Source organism: Botryllus schlosseri, chromosome 6 (genome assembly GCF_051294905.1).
Source record: "Botryllus schlosseri isolate E-star chromosome 6, Bs_hap1, whole genome shotgun sequence".
Lineage (NCBI taxonomy): Eukaryota > Metazoa > Chordata > Ascidiacea > Stolidobranchia > Styelidae > Botryllus > Botryllus schlosseri.
Window position 1 is genome coordinate 18,494,908 of NC_137241.1, and position 18,250 is coordinate 18,513,157.

Consider the following 18,250-nt stretch of genomic DNA (forward strand, 5'->3'; position numbering starts at 1 on the left):
TACGCAGGGAGCCGCATTACAACACCCGATTAGACTATACTGATTCTAAAGGCATCTAATAACCTACCTCTAAATCTCAGCATCTAGCAAACTCAAAAGCATGCACATGCACATAGACTTCTACAGATTGTATATCTGTTATCCTAGCATTGGTAGACGCAGATTGGTAAGTGCTATACATTGAAATAAATTGAAAATGCATATCATTACTCAACATACTATTTTGTTGTTATGTGATAACTCTTCATACATTTCAGCAATTGATACACAAGTTTGCGGAGGATTATTCTATGAAAAATATTGAACTTATTGCGATTTATACTTGACTATGAGCCGTTATTTTAATGTTAGTGAAATTTTGTCGTAATTTACTCTTCAAAAAGACGATATATAAAGGTCTACGAGCAGCAGAACTCAAGATATGTCGTTGTCTGACGGGTATTCCTCCGTGCGTTTGACGCTAGTCCGCGAGAATTCTGTTTCTCTGTTTTCAGAAGCGGCCTTGGACGGCTTTAGAGATATCTAGTATTCCTCATTTCAGCATTCATATACAAAAATTGCCTATAACTATATATAGAAACAAACAACAACTGTCGTCCATTATATTTTGTGGCATATTTAGAGGTCACTCAGAGCCGCAAGAAGGCTACCTTGGAGCCGCGGTTGGGAATCAATATTACAAGGAATAAATGTTGTTTATGTAGCTTGCATTATGCGTATTTTACAATTTTGCTAATCCCGGGAAATCCCGGGATTGAGAAGCGAAAATCCCGGGAAATCCCGATCCCGGGATTTCAAATTCGATCCCGAAGTCCCAACCCTAGTAAGAAGTATCCACTCCACACTTAGTAAATACAGTGGTGTCACTCCTAGTGTTTTAACACTAGATCTAGTGTTTTTTCGGACTTCCTAGTGTTCTAGTATTTTTTCGCACAATTTTGCTAATCTAGTGTTTTTCTGCAATTGTGCGAACAATGAATAACCTAACATTAGACTACTAAATTATACGCCAAATTTAACGCTAATAAGGCGATTTGGTGTCTATGGCTGTGTTTGTTTTCAACAATTCTCTGTGGTGGAGCAGTAACAAGCAATTATTACTTAACAGGGTGCGCTGTGAATCCGTGTTTATGAGCGAAAGTCTCGTAAAAAATGAAGAGCGATTTCGCTCTGATGCTGTGTCGTTTCTTGTTGAACTCACTCTGCAGATTCGGGCAAGATTTACATTTGAGGACAGCATACTTTCGTACTTAGCGTATTGAATCCGTTAACAGCATTATCAACACAAAGAAAAGTAAAATCAATCATTCCTCTAGCTGTGCAATTTCCCTACTTGATAAACTTGTTGATTTGTCGGAAGAATAGGCTGCTTTGACAAATTCGCAAAATGAGCTGCAGGTTATCAGTCAATGCCCTCCAACAGAATTTTGGCAAAAAATGAAATCTGTGCACAATGGATTCGGTGAATCAGAATTCCCTTTACTGGGAAAGCTCATGACAAATCTCTTGGCATTGTCACATTCCACTGCATGCGTGGAAATGAAGTATGCTGCACATGGACACCTCCCCATTGACCATTGTTTGGTTGTAGATGCACGGTAATGAGCAAGATACCACACGAAAGATACTATAATGTTTGATGGATGGTGTACAATCGAAAGATAATTTTTATGATGCCGTACAATTCGAAAGCGACAATATTTGATTTTTTCTTACTCTGTTGAATTCGTTTCATTAATTTTCGTTGAATAATCATGCAGTATATCATACATATGTATCGAATTCATGTGGCAAATTCACGGCAAATTGTTCCTGCAATTTACTAATCTAGTGTTTTTTTTCGCCAATCTATTGTTTTTTTCACGACATAATCTAGTGTTTTACCTGGAACCTAGAGTGGCAACACTGAATAAATAGATACTCGATGCACATTGTACATTGTAGTGTAATTGTAAGAACACTCGTCATGTTGTATATCAGGTTATCAATACACTGCAGACGCCACTACCTCGCAGCATGATAATAGTCATCACCCTGCCTAGTTTCAAAGAGTAACTCATGTATTGATGTTTGATTATGCTTAGTTAAAACGCAGTTTGACCGCTGTTGCTTGGCGAGCAGTAGGCCAATGTACGTGCGTAAGTACACCGGAGAAAGATTTGAAATTTTGTATTCGTCAACTGAAACATTATAATTTCCACAAAGAAGTATTAAAACCAACAGCTGCTGATATATATATATCACGACCGAGCCATTTTTTGCTGTTTCACGTAACATCAGCTTGCAGTGTCTCTATTAAGTGGAAGGCAGAATTTTATGTTCATTTTATCTTTTACTCATACGACTGCACTTGAAACGGGCGCCAATCGCTATTTCGCAATTCTTTACTCAACCAACATTTGGACCTGCTGCCATAGCCATCCGCTTACACAACTAGTTTGCCTGGGTTGTAGCTAGAATCAGGACCATAACAGCAATTCGTCCCCCACCATGTCAATTTTCAGGTTGATGACTGAATCTCTTCAGTTATATTGGTAATCGCATTATATTACTATTCATTTTTAGTCCTCTCCCAGTCCCCGATGTTCACATTTACCGTTAGAGCTGGGAGCACGTAATTCATAATTATAGCATCTGTTATAATTACTCTATTGTAGTTTCGTTATCTCCCGTCTGTTATATAATCGAAAGATATTGTATAGTCGCCCAAACGTATCAGACTGAAACTTTCGTGAGACGCACACACAAACTGCCATGTCTTCATTCCTCTGTGGGGGGTCCCGGGTGACATTTGTATTGTGGGGCTCCGATTGGAAGGACAGGACTATTCGTCACGCCCAGATAGCGTGGCTATTGACAATGGACACATACCTAAAGTTCCGGCCTAGGTCTTTCTTTGGTAGCACACTTCGTGAAGTCGCATGCTGGTCGAAACTGCATATGTTTTTTGGAGTGTCGTGCTGGCGCGGTAATGACCAGCACCGGAATGCCTATTCCTATGAATCAGACATGCCTTTTTCTTGGGGGAGACGTATGCATTTCAAAGTCAAGCTATCTAGAGACATTAAATCGCGAACCTCGAAGAATATTTTCAAGTAAATTAAGTCTCTCAAAAAAATACTCTATAATTTATGTTGATTTACGAAATACTTTTTAGTAGGGATGGTGTGAACGTGAGGTTCACGTTCGCGTATTGTGTGTAAACCGCAGAAATCTAGAGGTTCACGTTCACAAACGAACTTTCGTAGGTTCTGCACTGTGAACCTTTTTCACGTAGGCGATTACAATTTTCCACGTCATTATTACATCTTTGGTTTAAATTCTTTGCACGTCAACTTCAGGCCACTCTATGCAAGGCGCTGACAGCATAAAAAATTCAACACTAAACGATCAAACAACTTGCCAATCTCTAAAATATCCTATGCTTTGTTATGGTTTGCTCGAAATATTCAGCTTTCCTATTTTGAATATTTAATAACTCTATGCCAGGGGTGGGCAAACTTTTGAGCTCGCGGGCCGCATTCAACATCTGAATCCATTCTCGGGCCGCACTATTTAAAATTGGGATCATAAACCAAAACGCAATATTGCTGGTATTTGATTATATAGTGAGGACATGAAGATAATATATATGCTTAGTTGAAACAAACCAAACATTGCTATGATGATATCGTACACACGCCAGAAACAATGGCGAGATTTCATAGGCTGGTCGACCTCAATTACCAATTTGTCAAAACTATAGAGATGAAAGTCTGTTGTCCCGATTTTTAGAACAAGATTGAAATTTAAATCTGTGAGCAGTGATCAGTTCATAGATTTAATAATTCCGCTTTGGGTTCAGTCCCAGGACTCACAATGCTGACAGCATCATAACCATGTTAGCTTCAAACACGCTTCTACTATATGTGTAGATTTCGCGCCCCCTTATCGTCATATCACAAAACGCAACCAGGATGCTATAGCAAACCTAACGGATAGTTTGGTTGCATGGGAGGTTACGACTATTGATGAGAGATTTTTAAATATGAAATTCATACTAAATACAGAGCAATAATTATGAATTGGAAGTAAATCGCGCGAAGCGCGAAAACAATTTTCAGTTGAGCTCAGCTTCGCGATCCCGTTCAGATGCTTTCATGACCCCAAGGGGCACGCGTCCCCCAGGTTGAGACCCACTGCCTTAGAATTATCATGGTGAAATATACTAAGAAAAAGTTTAATCAAGCCCGTGCATTAATTCGATTTTTAGTACGCATTTATCAATATTTTAAATAAGTTTCTTCAGACTCTCGTGGGCCGCACAGTACGGTGTTGCGGGCCGCATGCGGCCCGCGGGCCGTTGTTTGCCCACCCCTGCTCTATGCTGTGAGATTGACCACAATCACAGAACATCACGAACGAAATACAGTATATGTATAGTGTCAGCGAATGATGCTTATTCAACCAATATTGAAATTGATGTGAAGAATACGTCGTTCACATTATGTAAAAAATCCAGCAGGCGTACGGTCTCCATCTTGATTTGCATAAAAAACAAATCTGTGCGATTAGGGTGTTGGCTACTGCTGTATAACTTGTTTATTGGCTAATATCGGTAGCAAGTATAGAATCCAGTTTTACACTTTGTTCTATATCAATGTCGCAATAGTCGGACACCGAATACATTGTCCAGTCCGTCCTCGTCCATTAAGGCGTAAGCTTATATTCCCTTGCAAGTTCTCGTCAAAATTGTCGGCAAAGCGACGGAAGATATTGATTTTATGTGATTATTATAGCATTTGATTGCTCAAGTTGATATATTTTGTGTATTTTAAAAATTCAGCATGTACTTCAGTATTGTGGCATGATGTGGCCCGAGTCGTCGCTATCGTGTACGTACATTTATATATCGCTTCACTGATATGTAGAGTTGTAATTACCAATATGCCGACACGTGACGTCATAAGGTTAAAGTTCGCGTTCGCACAGACAAAACCTTTCAAAAAAGTTCGTGTTCACACGAATCTGAACCTATCAGGGGTTCGCATTTCGCACCAACCCTACTTTTTATTCACCGTCGAGCTCGTTCTCAACATAATTTGGGTGCGGAAGTTACGTACGTGACAAGAATACAAATCGGAGGGTGCGAGAAATCATCCCTCAAGTTGGATAATGGGCCCATTATGACGTAACAAGCAAATGACGTTTCATATATACAAAGAAAGTTATCACATTTTAGTCCTTCCGTCGCAATCCTTATATTGCCTTCCAAATATCTTCTAAGATTGGTTTTAAGAAGCAAAATGAATGTAATCGTGATTACTTTTCCAATGTAATCGTAATCGTAATCGACTACTTCCTGATTTTGCTGTAGTCGTAATCGTAATTGCGTGATTCATAAGTAATCGTAATCGCAATCGATTACATTCATGAAGTAATCACCCCATGTCTGATAGTGTAATGGTTATGCATCCTGCTTCTCGATCGGTAGGTCGTGGGTACGATCCCCGGCCGGGTCATACCAAAGACTCGAAAATTGGTATCCGCAGCTATCCTGCCAGGCGCTCAGCAATCACGTATAGCATGGAGGAGAAAAGAACGGGGCACAGGCTAAATGACCTCACGGCCGTATCGCAACTCCGTCGTCAAAGCATCTCGATGGTGCAGGTGAAAAAGAATATCATATATCTTCCCATTTGGCTAGTAATATAGCCTAAACTGCAGAGTTTGGCCAAGAAAATGTCGTAGCAAACAGCAAAGTCACATTTATCTTACAGTTACAGGACTTCGCGAGTTTCGCCTTGCAGAAACTTCCATGGAACACGTAGGCCTATCTAGTACCAAAAAGGCCGTAATAAATGAACTTTCCCATATTAAATTTTAATTGCATACACTTGTCTTAGGTAAATTTTTGGTTATTTTTGATTTTTGAAGGTTCCCCGATCAGCAACATTTGTTTTGAACTTTTGCCGGTCCACGAGGTCAAAAACGTTGAGCACCACTGGACTAAAGTGAGGTAAGTTAGATAAGTATAGGCTGCTCTTCAAGTTAGAGTAGTGCTCTTCAATCGGGGGAATGCTACACTCTTAACGGTTACTCAAAACTTGCGCAGTAACACCCAGTGGTGTGGGTGGTCGGTCGCCCCCCCCCCAATCGTAGGGCCACCACTGAGTACACCCCACGACCCCAGTCCACATAATAGGGGAGATGTGGTACCGATGAGACACTGGGACCGAAAATACATGAAAAAATCTGTGATAACCACATGATTGCAGTAGGCCTACTCGTGTTTGTATGCAATTGCATGCTGGGAGAATCTTTCTTAACATGCAAAACATCGACCTGCGTGAGTTATGGGGTCTGAGACAGAAAATTTATGTTTTGGGAGGTGTAAAATAAATTTCGATCGACGTATTCATTTTTCTATATCACCTCCCACGCTAACAAACCACCAATAATTTTTTATGTGAGGTTTTTAAATTATAAAAGTTAAAATTATAAAAGGGAGATTGACTTGTGATTCGTAGCCTTGTGACTTGGTTACAACCCTGTTGTTAGATCAGAAGACGATATCAATCTCATTGATTGGTTTTGTAACAAAGCAAGTAAAACTTTTGAGATTGCCAGCGCCATACATAGAGTGGCCCGCAGTTGAAATGCAATAAATTTGAATGAAAGATATTACAATCAAGTGAAAATTGCAATATATGAAAAAGGTTCACAGTGCAGAACCTACAAAGGTTCTGTTGTGAACCTCTGAATTTCCGAGTGAATTCAATTACAATATTTATAGAGTGGGAGGCCCATGGTACCATATAGCCGAAATCAAGCTAAATACTTGGACCAACTAATCACTTAACAACAGAAACACGCCTACGTGTATAGAGGCGGCAAATCATAGTTACCTGTGGTGTTTTACCGCTTTAACGAAGTATTTAAAAGTTAAAAAATGTCGGTAATATGTATGTGACATTAATTTTGTAAGTTGGGGCGTAAATTAAAGCGTGATTTCACGCCGACATTTGAGTTGATATATTCTATTTTATTCCTGAAGGTGGCGACGAAACATTCTTCATTGGCTTGTTGTAGCTTAGATTATGGTACATAACAAAACAAGATGGACAATTCGAATTTTTGCGCGTATGTCTCATATAGGTCACACGGTCGTGTGCCTTTGGACCCACCGGGTGGGGACCGATGATATGTTCGAGCACCAAATTTTGAATGTTCATAAATATGATTTGACAATGCAGATATTCATGTACAAGTACATTGTACATGTACATTGTACATGTCCGCGATAGGTGGAGCTCGGATCAAAGTGTTGACCCAGCAAAAGATCAGCTATTCTCGGCTGAAGCTTTGTGGGTTTGGTCCATTGCAGTTTTGGTCCATCGGTACCACATCTCCCCTACGCCGAATCCGTAGTTATCCTAATCGGAGTATGGGCAATGGGCACGGCTGCAATATAGGCCTATATAGTAGGGTTGCCATACGTCCGGAATTACGCTGAAAAACTGCGTCCGGGAGGAAATTCTAAAATATGCCTAAATGTCCGGAATTTTGAAGGCTTGGAGTAGGATCAAAAGTTTTTCGTAAATCAACATAAACAATATTCTTTTCTAACAGATTTATGCTACTCAAAATTTTTCTTCGCGCTGCGTGCGACTTAATGCAACGTATTTTGATATTAGTATGAGCACCAGGCACCGCCCTCGCAAAAAATGCAATCAAAAATCAAAAATAAATATAAATAACCATCATTTACTGAAATACGTTTAATTGTAATCGCAATTATAAGCTAACAGCATATTCCTAGAATTCGTTAAGGTCAATTGGATGCTTCAGTCACAGACGGTGGTTCCAAATCTTGGAGTCGTTTGCCTTTATCTGGGGATTGCGAAGAAGTTGGACGTAATCAGCTTCCAAAAAAGCATAAAATACAACAGTAAGTTTTGTTTTATATTAGTTTTGCTCATTTATTATTTTAAAGCTCGGGCTTCGATTGAAATCAATCTGGAAATTAAGGGTATGTCCTATTTTCGTAGAAACACGGCGCTTCATACGTTTTCCAGGGATGTGCATCATTTCAAAACATTTCAGATAGCACACACAAATAAGTAGTGATTCTAAAACCATGAACAGTGTGACGAGTTGAGGTGAGAAAACATATGACACGTGCACGCCGAAATCATTCACATTGCCAGGCTGCATTTTATGCACGATAACAATCCATAATATTTCAAGCTGAAACAACTGCAATGAAATAGTTTCATAAGGAAGTGAAAAATGGATAGCTGGATATTCAATGTATAGAGATGCTGTGATCTCCCTCCTGGGATCACTCTTTGCTAACGAAAATACAGTAAGAAACACCAGTGGAGCCAACATAAACAAATTAAAAGGGAGACATAAATAGCATACTGAGGTCACAATGTGCCAAACCCAATATTTCGAAAGAGCAACAGTTAATTCCCCCCTCGTTATGGCCATGCTCATTAATGAAACCAAGTAATATGAACTTCCGCAACGGGCGGACACGGCGGCATTCAGTAACCAATTCTCTGCATGAAACTTTGCCTAGACAACATCGTTGCATATAGAAATTTACAGTGACTTATACAATTTTCCTAGAACAGGTAGTCAAAGTCCACCACGGCAGCTTGGTGTTGCATGTTGCACCACATTTTTATAAACGTACACGGTTCAATAGCCTGCGCCAGTGCTGTAGCATGAGCTATTCGAAGTCATCCTTGCCAATGACTTTTGGTCTGTACTTCCTGTGAGCAACTTCTGGTCTTCTGCCGTCGCAGAAGCGGTCTAGAAAACAGGAAATATCCATTGGTCCATGTGTAATCCTACCATATCATTCTTGGTCCGTAGCAAGATACATCTACAATTTTGGTTTGGCCTGCTTCTACTACTCAAATTGCACCTACCGTCCTTGTAATGTCAAGTTACCTTTTCTTAGTCTAGCTGGAAAATACATTTTGCAACAGCGACATAATCACCTCCGATCAACTGCTAAAACCAAATCTACAATTTTGAACTATTTACTGTACTACTTTTCAGATCTTCATTTTCTACTTCCACATGAAGTAGTTTTGACATGTCTTGTAAATTTCTACTTGTAATTGAGTAGAAATTTATGGCACTACTTCTACTCGAGTATCAACGCTGACTGCTTAGACCACCTCTGTGTGTAAACCAGCTGTGGTGTAAAGGTAATCGTCTAATAGTGTACAACCATTGGAAGTAAAAAGCAATCAACAGATAACACGCCTGTGGCTGGTAAATCACCATAAGCACAGCTCCTGTGTCTCATTACCAATATTCTGATCAAATTAATGTAATTTTGTATCACTGAATAACGATCCTCATTCTCACCAGTGTGATCCCAGAACCTCACAAACATGCATACCGCACAGCACAGTGCTTATTATTACTGAAATCTCAATAACCAAGATTCAAGAACAGAAAAACACACCGCGTATTTGCTAGTTGGACATAATTATACTAAAGCAAGTTGTAAGAACGTTTTGGGATAACGTCTTTAGGGAGAGAATTTGGGTGTCAAACAGAAAAGTCACAGAGTAATACCTCAGCAAGCTTTTTTTAACAGACGATACAATCACGGTCATATTCATGGTCATGTAACTAGATAATATTAATAAATATTCAAATATATTCCGTATGACCAACAGAAATAGTTGAGCGCCAACATCATTCATGGAATTCTTAGCCCAGGGGCCATGAAGCACCACATCACATCTACAGTCGATGTCCAACATGAAAAGGTGATGTAACATAAATTTGCTTCAGTTTAAACACTACTAAAACTACATTACATATTGTCGAGAATAGTCTTGCCCTAACGCATGGATTACCTGGTTAGTAGACTGGTCGTTTGCTCTTTGCCTTTTCAAGTCTTCTTTTATGAAAACTGCAAAGGATTCACCAGAAACGGTAACATGGTATAAAAAGTAAAAACATACATGCGCCAAGAGAAAAAGTGCCGGAACCTGTTTTTTTTGGTTGGGCATAGGTAAATATTTGGCTACGAAGTAGGGCAGGGCAAGGGTCAATCACGTTAGATTGCAAGATACTTCAGTGAGCAGCACAACCGTTCAGATCATTGGTCAGGATTGGCAAATTGGGTGGGACAATATCAAAACTGCCTTCTTGTGTTTTCGTGCAAGTTATTACCTTTTTCAGTTCAGTTTTTGTAGCCCCATCCACAAAGCAGATTGCGAGAACTACTGTACTGAGACGGTAACATGTCTTTTACATACGCCCGTGCTGTAAGTAAGTCTACGTAGAGCAGAGAAATAATGTGATACCAAATCACAATCTGTGCATATTGGCAGGTAGGATCTTAGATCCCGAACTGACATAAAATTAGTCATCCACGTAGTACTCACACTTCGGGATCGCAGTGCCAAATGCCGAATTGGGATCTCCGCAGAATATGCGACAAACAGGGTGTGTATTACCAAGGACAAAAATAAACGTGCTAAATTCAACATCAACGAATATACTCAAGTTGTGATGGTTCAAGAGTGTAAAATGTGACTTGAAAGCCGGTAAAACATCACAAGACAGGATGTGGCAGATAGGAACTCGGTGCAGCAGGCCAAAACTAGACAGTGACACACATCATACTTACCACAAAGTGAACATGAAACATCATGGTAACAGTTTCATCCTTTCTTGCAAGAAGAATGAAGAGAAAATATCAACGCTAAAGCAAACCTCATTTATACTAAATGTAATACATAGGCAGCGCTGCCAGGCAAAACCATAACTAGAAGCTCATTAGCAATACTTCTATTTTCTACACTTACTTGTTAGAACTAGCCCAACGGCCAACGCAACTGACATGAACACATTAGCGGAGAATGCGCTCATTTTCTGGAATTCGGCGGCAGTCAACGTAAAAATGATGCCAAATATCTGAAATCATCATCAAGATCAGGAATCAAAGTTTACGGTCGATGATGAGAAACTTCTTTGTCATTCGACAACGATAGTGCACCATCGCTGATGTTGACTTTCAATTTTTAATAGTACCTGCGCAGAAACATTCAAAAATCCAGACGATGTTGCTTCCGATTCAGGATAAGTTATTTCCGCAGCAAATTCAAATCCTATTGGCAGATACCCAGTCATGAAAAATCTTAACAAAACAAAAACCGCTCACATCATTTTATAAACGGCAGTTGATCACTGCTGTTGAGATATGACAATGCCATCTGGCAGTGGTTCTGAAACTTTTAGGCCGCGACCCATCTCACGACCCAAGCGTCACACACCAAAAATCATGCATTTATGATATTACTATGCTCTTGAGTTTAGGGGCATGTAGGACATAGAGAACATCCAGAAAACAATTGTATGCAACACAGCTCTACTCTACATGTCTGGCAGACGCGATTTCAAATTAGGGTGCATTAATTTCCTCTGCTATTCGTATTTGCACTGGATTTGTACTACTATCTACTCAGATTGCAAGGACGGGGGACTATATTCGGTGCCGACCAATTGGACGATCACCATATCAATATCGAAGAGTTTGGCCAACCAGCGACAGTCAATTATTGCTGTCGATCATTTTGGCACCGCACTTTGCCCAGCCGTGTGTTGGTCGGAACTTCATGTATTCATGTGTCCCAGTGTGGACGGGGTCGTCCTCGAAATGCCTGTGTCTTATAGTCCGGCAACCGCTCGTTGCACACTCCTACACTAAAGCGCCCCTGGTCTCTGACGGTGTTTTCCAGAGAAACTAATGTTGGACAAATCTTATCATGAATTAATACCAATTTGTTTAATACAAAGGTCGGCACATTTTCATGATCAAGTCATGTTGTGGTAAAGAATTTTCTGCGTGTTTCGTTTATTGGCTACAGTACCTAACACAGTGACCTCTAATATGCACAAACTAACTACAGTCAATCGCACCCAGCGCGAAGAAATTTTTTTGTTGCACTCAATTCAATAAATATTACATACATACTAAAAGGTTGCTCTGGTGCCGTCATGACCCAAAACTATACCCTTCGCAAACCCCAACCAAAAGGGGTACGTAGTCATTGACGTGTGATGAATAACAGAATTTGAAATCGCAGGTACCAAATTAGAGCCATCAGAAAGCATCACTTACCCTAATAGACCAATAGTCACATAGTCCAGCCATATTTTTGTATAGAAGTTCAGAGTAAAAGTGAAAATTAACATGAAGGCCATTGAAAATGCATATGTAAGCACAGTTGTCAGTCTGTAGAGAAAAAACGCAGAATTAAACAACCGTAGCACTTAACACATGACTGTTAATCGTGTTCGATTTGTTGTGCATCCACTTGAAAAAAATGTAGCAATACATTCGCAAGCATAGTCTATAGAAAAGTTCAATCTTTAAACCAGTAAGGCACAAAGTCTGTAGTCCAGGGTAGGGAATAATTGAAATATAATCCTTTCATCCTGCCCTCAGTCGAAATTCCACAGTGCAAAGTCCAAAACATTTATGTGTAGGTACGCTAGTGAATAACACTGACACCTACATAGTATGGAAGCACACAAGAGCATGTATGTCTTGTTTGTTTACACAACACTTCTATAAAGTAGCCGGTTACATCATTGCATGTGGGCAACATGGAAGCTGATGATACAGGACACAGACACTTATTGGGGACATAGCACTTTAGCATACGACAATCACAGTGAAATGTTTCGCAAAGGTAGGCCTACTACTAAGAGTTTTACGTCTGCTACCACTAGCCATATACAATGCGTGGTGAATTGATCAGTTCCTAGGCGACCAATCCGACCATGATTATAATATAAATTAGGATGTAGATAAGTAGTCTACGGTAGGCTATATTTGAGAATACGCACTTGAATAATTTGGTCATATCCAGGAAAAATCCACATAGTACCGATCCAACCAAGCCAGCAACAACCATGGTTAACCCAATCTCGCCAATTTGCTTGCCGGCATCCTACAAACATGACTGATAATGAGAAGTTCATAAACAGAAAACCTCCAAAAACACTTACTTTATAATATTCCAACATAATGGAGTTTAGCAGGGTTCCAATCGCATAATATGTTCCAGTATTGATTCCTAAGCATCGTAAACAATTCATTTCTCGTGAGCAGGTATATGAGGATCATTTAACAGATTTTAATTACCATATGTGACAAATAGCAACAGGAAAGGAACGTCCTTGAGCAGCACCTTTAAAGATCTCACATAATTTTTCAGAGAGTTCGAATGCATTTCCTTGTTGGAATTTTCTGCCACAACAGACATTTTTCGAGCTATGCTTGGTGGGAGACTCGGCTCGTCTTTGAAAACTGGAAGTGAAACATAATTACTAAATGTGACATCTCAAATATACTACCGGTATATTATCATAACAATTGACCAAAAATGATGTTTTTCAGCAATTATCCTTACTTGAAGGCCAATTCATTTCAAATGATGTTCATATTTCGGCGTCATTTGCAGATCGAATATTGACCCAGCTTCTTAATGTTATTTTTGTATCCTTTCAGATCTCTACGGAATATTGAAAGTACCTGTCACACCAGAGTACTAGACGTGGATTGATTTCAGCTGGTATTGTAATCTATGCTTAAAGAGTTCACAACTTTGTGATTGGCTCCAAAGTAAAATCAATGATTTGAATCTTCATGAATACGAAAATTGTAACAAATGAGGCACTTAATAAGTGTGTTTCATGATTTTCTTCAGTCTCCCTACTTGATTGAGGTGAAATATTCAGCCATATATACAGCAAAAGTAATACATGTATCATAAATGATTCATCAGTGACATTGAATTGGATCTTAGGCAGTAATGACACTACTAAGAGTATACAATACAACAACAAGGTCCAAAGTCCAAAGTTCATGCAAGTCCAGCATATACAATTGACCACTTTGATGATTGCGCTAACTAGGCATGTTATCAAAAACGCACAGATAGAATCCTTCAGTCTTTAGGCCTATACATATATATAGCACATATAGAGCACTGCTTACTAACAAATAATAAACACAAATAAGACAGATTTACCCTCTTGACGAAAATAAAAGGCAGAGAGATAGGATAGGGTCGAGATGATTGCAAGATGACTAAAAAAAAACAAGTTTAAAGAGGCACAGATAGAATCCTTCAGTCTTTAGGCCTATACATATATATAGCACATATAGAGCACTGCTTACTAACAAATAATAAACACAAATAAGACAGATTTACCCTCTTGACGAAAATAAAAGGCAGAGAGATAGGATAGGGTCGAGATGATTGCAAGATGACTAAAAAAAAACAAGTTTAAAGAGGCATCAATAAGTTTGTACAAGCCAACATGTGACTCTGTAAACAAACAGCCCTGACTAAAATGTTTGTCAAATATTTAGAGGCACAGAAAATACGTAACTGTACCGTGAAAACATTAAAGCAGTGTTAATAAACAGATTAGTAACTACAAGGTATAAAAATAGTAGTAAGAATAAGTGTTCACTATGCAGTCATTGCCCATTACATTTTGAACTCAACAAATAAACACACTTACTCAATATAATCAGTATTAACACGATGCAACATACTGCTGCACTTCCGATGAATAAAGTACGCAGTTGACTTTCGACCAGTTGATTATCCAGGGATGAAATTTGTGAACTTCCATTCAGAGAGGATTCTGTAAGGCTAGAGTTTGAAGAATTTGACGGAGGTGGTACGTCTCTTCCGCCGGTCACAATAGCAGGAGGAAGCAAAAATCCAATTGCAACACCCAACTAAAACAATAGCACCCCACAGTTTAACAGCTAAAATAACTGAAATGAGTATTCATCAGTAGTAATATAATATTGTTAGTCATTCTGTGTTGCAGAATGACTCTTGTTAGAGAAGGTGGAGTAGACATTAATGGAATCTCCAATACTAAAACAGGATCATCACAATATATATATATATTAGCTTTGGCTTGATTAAAGTTTTGTGACATTATCTGTACCAACATAGTAGCTGATATTCTTACTTGATTTCCAAATACACCGATCGCTGTAGCGGTTGAGACTTCTGATGGTCCAAACCAAACTGAACCAATCTTCGGAGGAATTTCCAATATAAATGACTGTGCACAGGCTGCAATAGTTTGCCCTGTGCGAAAATTGAAAGGTACCATAATTTTCAAGAGCCGCAGCGCTACATATATAACAAGAGGTGGTCAGTAACAAAGTACTTCTACTTTTTGGGAGTACTCAAGTAAGTTTTGGCTACTTGCAGTTGTTTACTCTTCAGTGGCGTTTTGAACTTTCACTTTGAAAAGTAGTTATAAGATGAGTTTGCATCAACTTTATGAGTGAAATTGTCAAAAGAACGACATCAAATAGACACTTTATTATGGTAATGGAATATGTTTTTGATGATTGTACCATTACTCATTTTACGTTTTACTACTTCCACTTGGCACTTCTACTTTTAATTGAGTAGAATTTTACGGTAACTTCTACGTCAGTAGCAATGCTGACTACTTTGACCACTCTAAATTCCAATTCACTGTGATGTGAGTCTATAAAATAACATGGTGAAAAATGTAAACTGTGGGAAACTCACCAATGAAGGTTAGTGGAAACAGATGCGGTTGTACACTGAAAACTTTAACGAGCGAGCCGATAGCATTCAGTGTTGCACCAAAAAGTACCACCTTCCTCAAACCCCACATGTCCAACATCCATGTTGCAACAAACATCAGCGGAATGTATGACGCCATGTAAATCATTGACGTCCAATAAACCGCCAACTCACTAACTCCATAGTAATCAACGATCACGTCCGTGATTATAGCATATTCAATCCATTGAAACGCACTCGACATCGAGTAGAGGCAGAATAGTCCCAAAACGAGAAACCGACGTTTTTCCAATCCTATGGTCTTGTTTGCACCGGAATCCGAAGGAGAGGCCACAAATACATCGTCTTGCAATCGACTTGTATCTCTATCCATTGTAAATCTAACCAAAGGCTATTGTCGATACCGAGACTATGCGGGGTGCACTAAGTATACTGCACTGGTTAACAGGGGGAAATATCGGTTACAAACTTTACATGTATACCGTATACGGTAGTGCTATATACCGTTCAATTAGGCTATATGATCGACCTCATCCTGAAAAATGCATGCTACCTACACCGGATCTTCTATGCAAAAACAGTGTACCACAACGTCGAACTATATAAGCGAATACTCCGCAAACATGTGCAATACTATTGCATCGCAATGATGCACTGTTCAAAGCGTCGCGGACTTATGACCCCATGACGGTAACTATACCATTTACCAGCTGATCAGCACTAGCCCCCTTTAGCGGCTATGACTTCAAGGTCGAAATATTCCGACTATGTTCTTATGATGTCACATTGACGCTGTGACAGACACAATGGCGAATACATACGCGAGAGATGTGTACTCCGGTTCGCAGATTTGCGTTGTCAGTGAAGTAGTCGATTTCGAATACTCCGAACTTCCACCATATGTCGCCGCAGCCTGCATGACTATCCTTGGAGCTGAACTGTCGAGTTGAGGAGGAATTCCTCATAAAAATACAATAAGTGGAATATCAGTCCCGTAAAGATGTCACTCACGTTACAAAATAGCTTTCAGCTATCAAATCTTTCGTCCAGTATCATAATTTGGATTCGCAGAATTTCTCAGTTATTCGTATGCTTATCCTGTGATACCAAGATCGCCAAAATAAGATTAGGGATCAGCGAAAGGGAGAAGATTTCCGACAATCTCGCGGTAAGTTCTTGTAAATTATACAGCTCTTCAAGATTGGATAAACGAGATCTGCTATTTGCACTATCACACGGCTTCGTAAGCGAATTGTTCCACAATCTCTGCCAGCGGCATTATCAAATTACGGAAAGGGAATTGTCAATCGTTTTCGAGATCTCCAATTCGGACGAAAACAAAACATCGATCTTCACACTGCACGAGGACACCAACGGATGCTTACAGATAGTTGAAGTAACGAAGAACAAATTACGGGGCGATGGTGTCAATGCGCTGATGCAAATAACCGGAATTCTGGAAACAAATCATGCCAAAAGTGTCTGCCTGAAATTACATGACTTTTTATACAGGTTACGTGCTTTTAATGTGATAAATAACGCTAAATTTTCTGCGTCTGTGGACGGGCTAAATTATTCAACTGAATTCTGCTCGGATGCCACCGATTCGAATGATCTCTCTATTTTTCCCGAAAAGTCGCATTACTTCGAAACCGACGACAACGACCTACTGCATTTCGTATCTAGCGGGAAACTAACGATATCGCTGCCGAAGAAATCGAAATTTGGGCCACTTTCGTTCGAACTGTTGGCAGCTTCCTTTGATCGTTGTAAAGGTGATAATGTGTCAACCACTACCCGTATTAATGTTTACTTATCTGGACAATGTGACGTTTACGATGACAACGTCAGCAATACCGAACCCAGTGCTTTCTTGGGTTCTATATTTCCTTTCATGCGCTTGGGTGTCGTAGTCAACGATATAGAAATCCATCCTACCTCAACAGGTCTCGTATCGCCCGACATGGTCCTAATAGCTTCGCGACCAAACAGCTTCCCTAGTTCGTGTATGGTAGTGCTTAAAATATATTGCGACGACAGTGCAGCGCCGGAAGACAGAATGCGAATGATAAATGATCGTACGCCCACTATGGAATCAGTTCTGACTTACAACGCAAGCGTGATACAAGCCGCGTTTTTGCGCACAATGCGATCCTCCCTTGATAAATACATTCAGGATAAATCCCTAAAGAAACTATCCTACGACCTCGAAACGGGCATTTCATTAACAGTGTCCTCCGTGCGCGATATCGTAGCTGCTAGTCCAAACACGCATTTTCGGGAGGCGTGTTTCTCCATTCTCGGCGTCGATAACGAGCATAGCCTAGGAGTCGCGATGGTCGAAAAGTTGATGTTGATCGCGGATTTCATGCCTCAATCATCCTCTAAGAAGCGTAAACTCAGTCATGACGGAGGAGGAACATCGCAACAGCTATAAAAGCACCAGAAAGACTGCCGCATTCTGCTCGATGGTGAACGGCATGAACAACGTGGAACTTATGACTGGATTCCATGAGGAATCCTTGCCTCAGTAAATGCGACTTCCTGATGACGCCATTACCAAGCATCGTTTTCTTCACTAAATGTGTATGCGACACAGAGAGTCATTTTACGACATAGTTCGTAAGTTT

The 18,250-nt window shown here is 39.8% G+C and overlaps 2 protein-coding genes across 3 annotated transcripts; one reads left to right on the forward strand and one right to left on the reverse strand.

The window, feature by feature from the left end:
* Nucleotides 1-7,745: 7,745 nt before the first annotated feature.
* On the reverse strand, nucleotides 7,746-16,144 carry LOC145441333 (choline/ethanolamine transporter flvcr2a-like). 2 transcript variants are annotated; one of them, XM_080319177.1, is made up of 11 exons: nucleotides 15,603-16,144; nucleotides 15,025-15,146; nucleotides 14,560-14,782; nucleotides 13,172-13,336; nucleotides 13,036-13,103; nucleotides 12,874-12,977; nucleotides 12,143-12,256; nucleotides 11,053-11,158; nucleotides 10,827-10,935; nucleotides 9,870-9,925; nucleotides 7,746-8,802 (listed from the first exon to the last, which is right to left on the reverse strand). In XM_080319177.1, the coding sequence occupies exons 1-11, from the start codon at nucleotides 15,991-15,993 to the stop codon at nucleotides 8,689-8,691; spliced, it is 1,572 nt and encodes a 523-aa protein (XP_080175303.1). In that variant the 5' UTR covers nucleotides 15,994-16,144; the 3' UTR covers nucleotides 7,746-8,688. The 2 variants fall into 2 exon arrangements, with proteins under 2 accessions (XP_080175303.1, XP_080175302.1); XM_080319176.1 differs by having other exon boundaries at nucleotides 13,030-13,103.
* A 308-nt stretch (nucleotides 16,145-16,452) lies between these two features.
* Nucleotides 16,453-18,234, forward strand: LOC145441335 (uncharacterized). The gene has a single exon (XM_080319178.1). The coding sequence runs from the start codon at nucleotides 16,621-16,623 to the stop codon at nucleotides 18,055-18,057; it is 1,437 nt and encodes a 478-aa protein (XP_080175304.1). The 5' UTR covers nucleotides 16,453-16,620; the 3' UTR covers nucleotides 18,058-18,234.
* The last annotated feature ends 16 nt before the right edge of the window (nucleotides 18,235-18,250 follow it).

Coding starts and splice junctions, on each gene's coding strand:
- LOC145441333 (XM_080319176.1), bottom strand. CDS start 15,993: ATGGATAGAGATACAAGTCGATTGCAAGACGATGTATTTGTGGCCTCT. Junction 13,104..13,171: donor GTTGCTATTTGTCACATATG/GTAATTAAAATC, acceptor TACGATGCTTAG/GAATCAATACTGGAACATAT. Junction 11,159..12,142: donor GTGACTATTGGTCTATTAGG/GTAAGTGATGCT, acceptor TGTTTTGTTAAG/ATTTTTCATGACTGGGTATC.
- LOC145441335 (XM_080319178.1), top strand. CDS start 16,621: ATGTCACTCACGTTACAAAATAGCTTTCAGCTATCAAATCTTTCGTCC.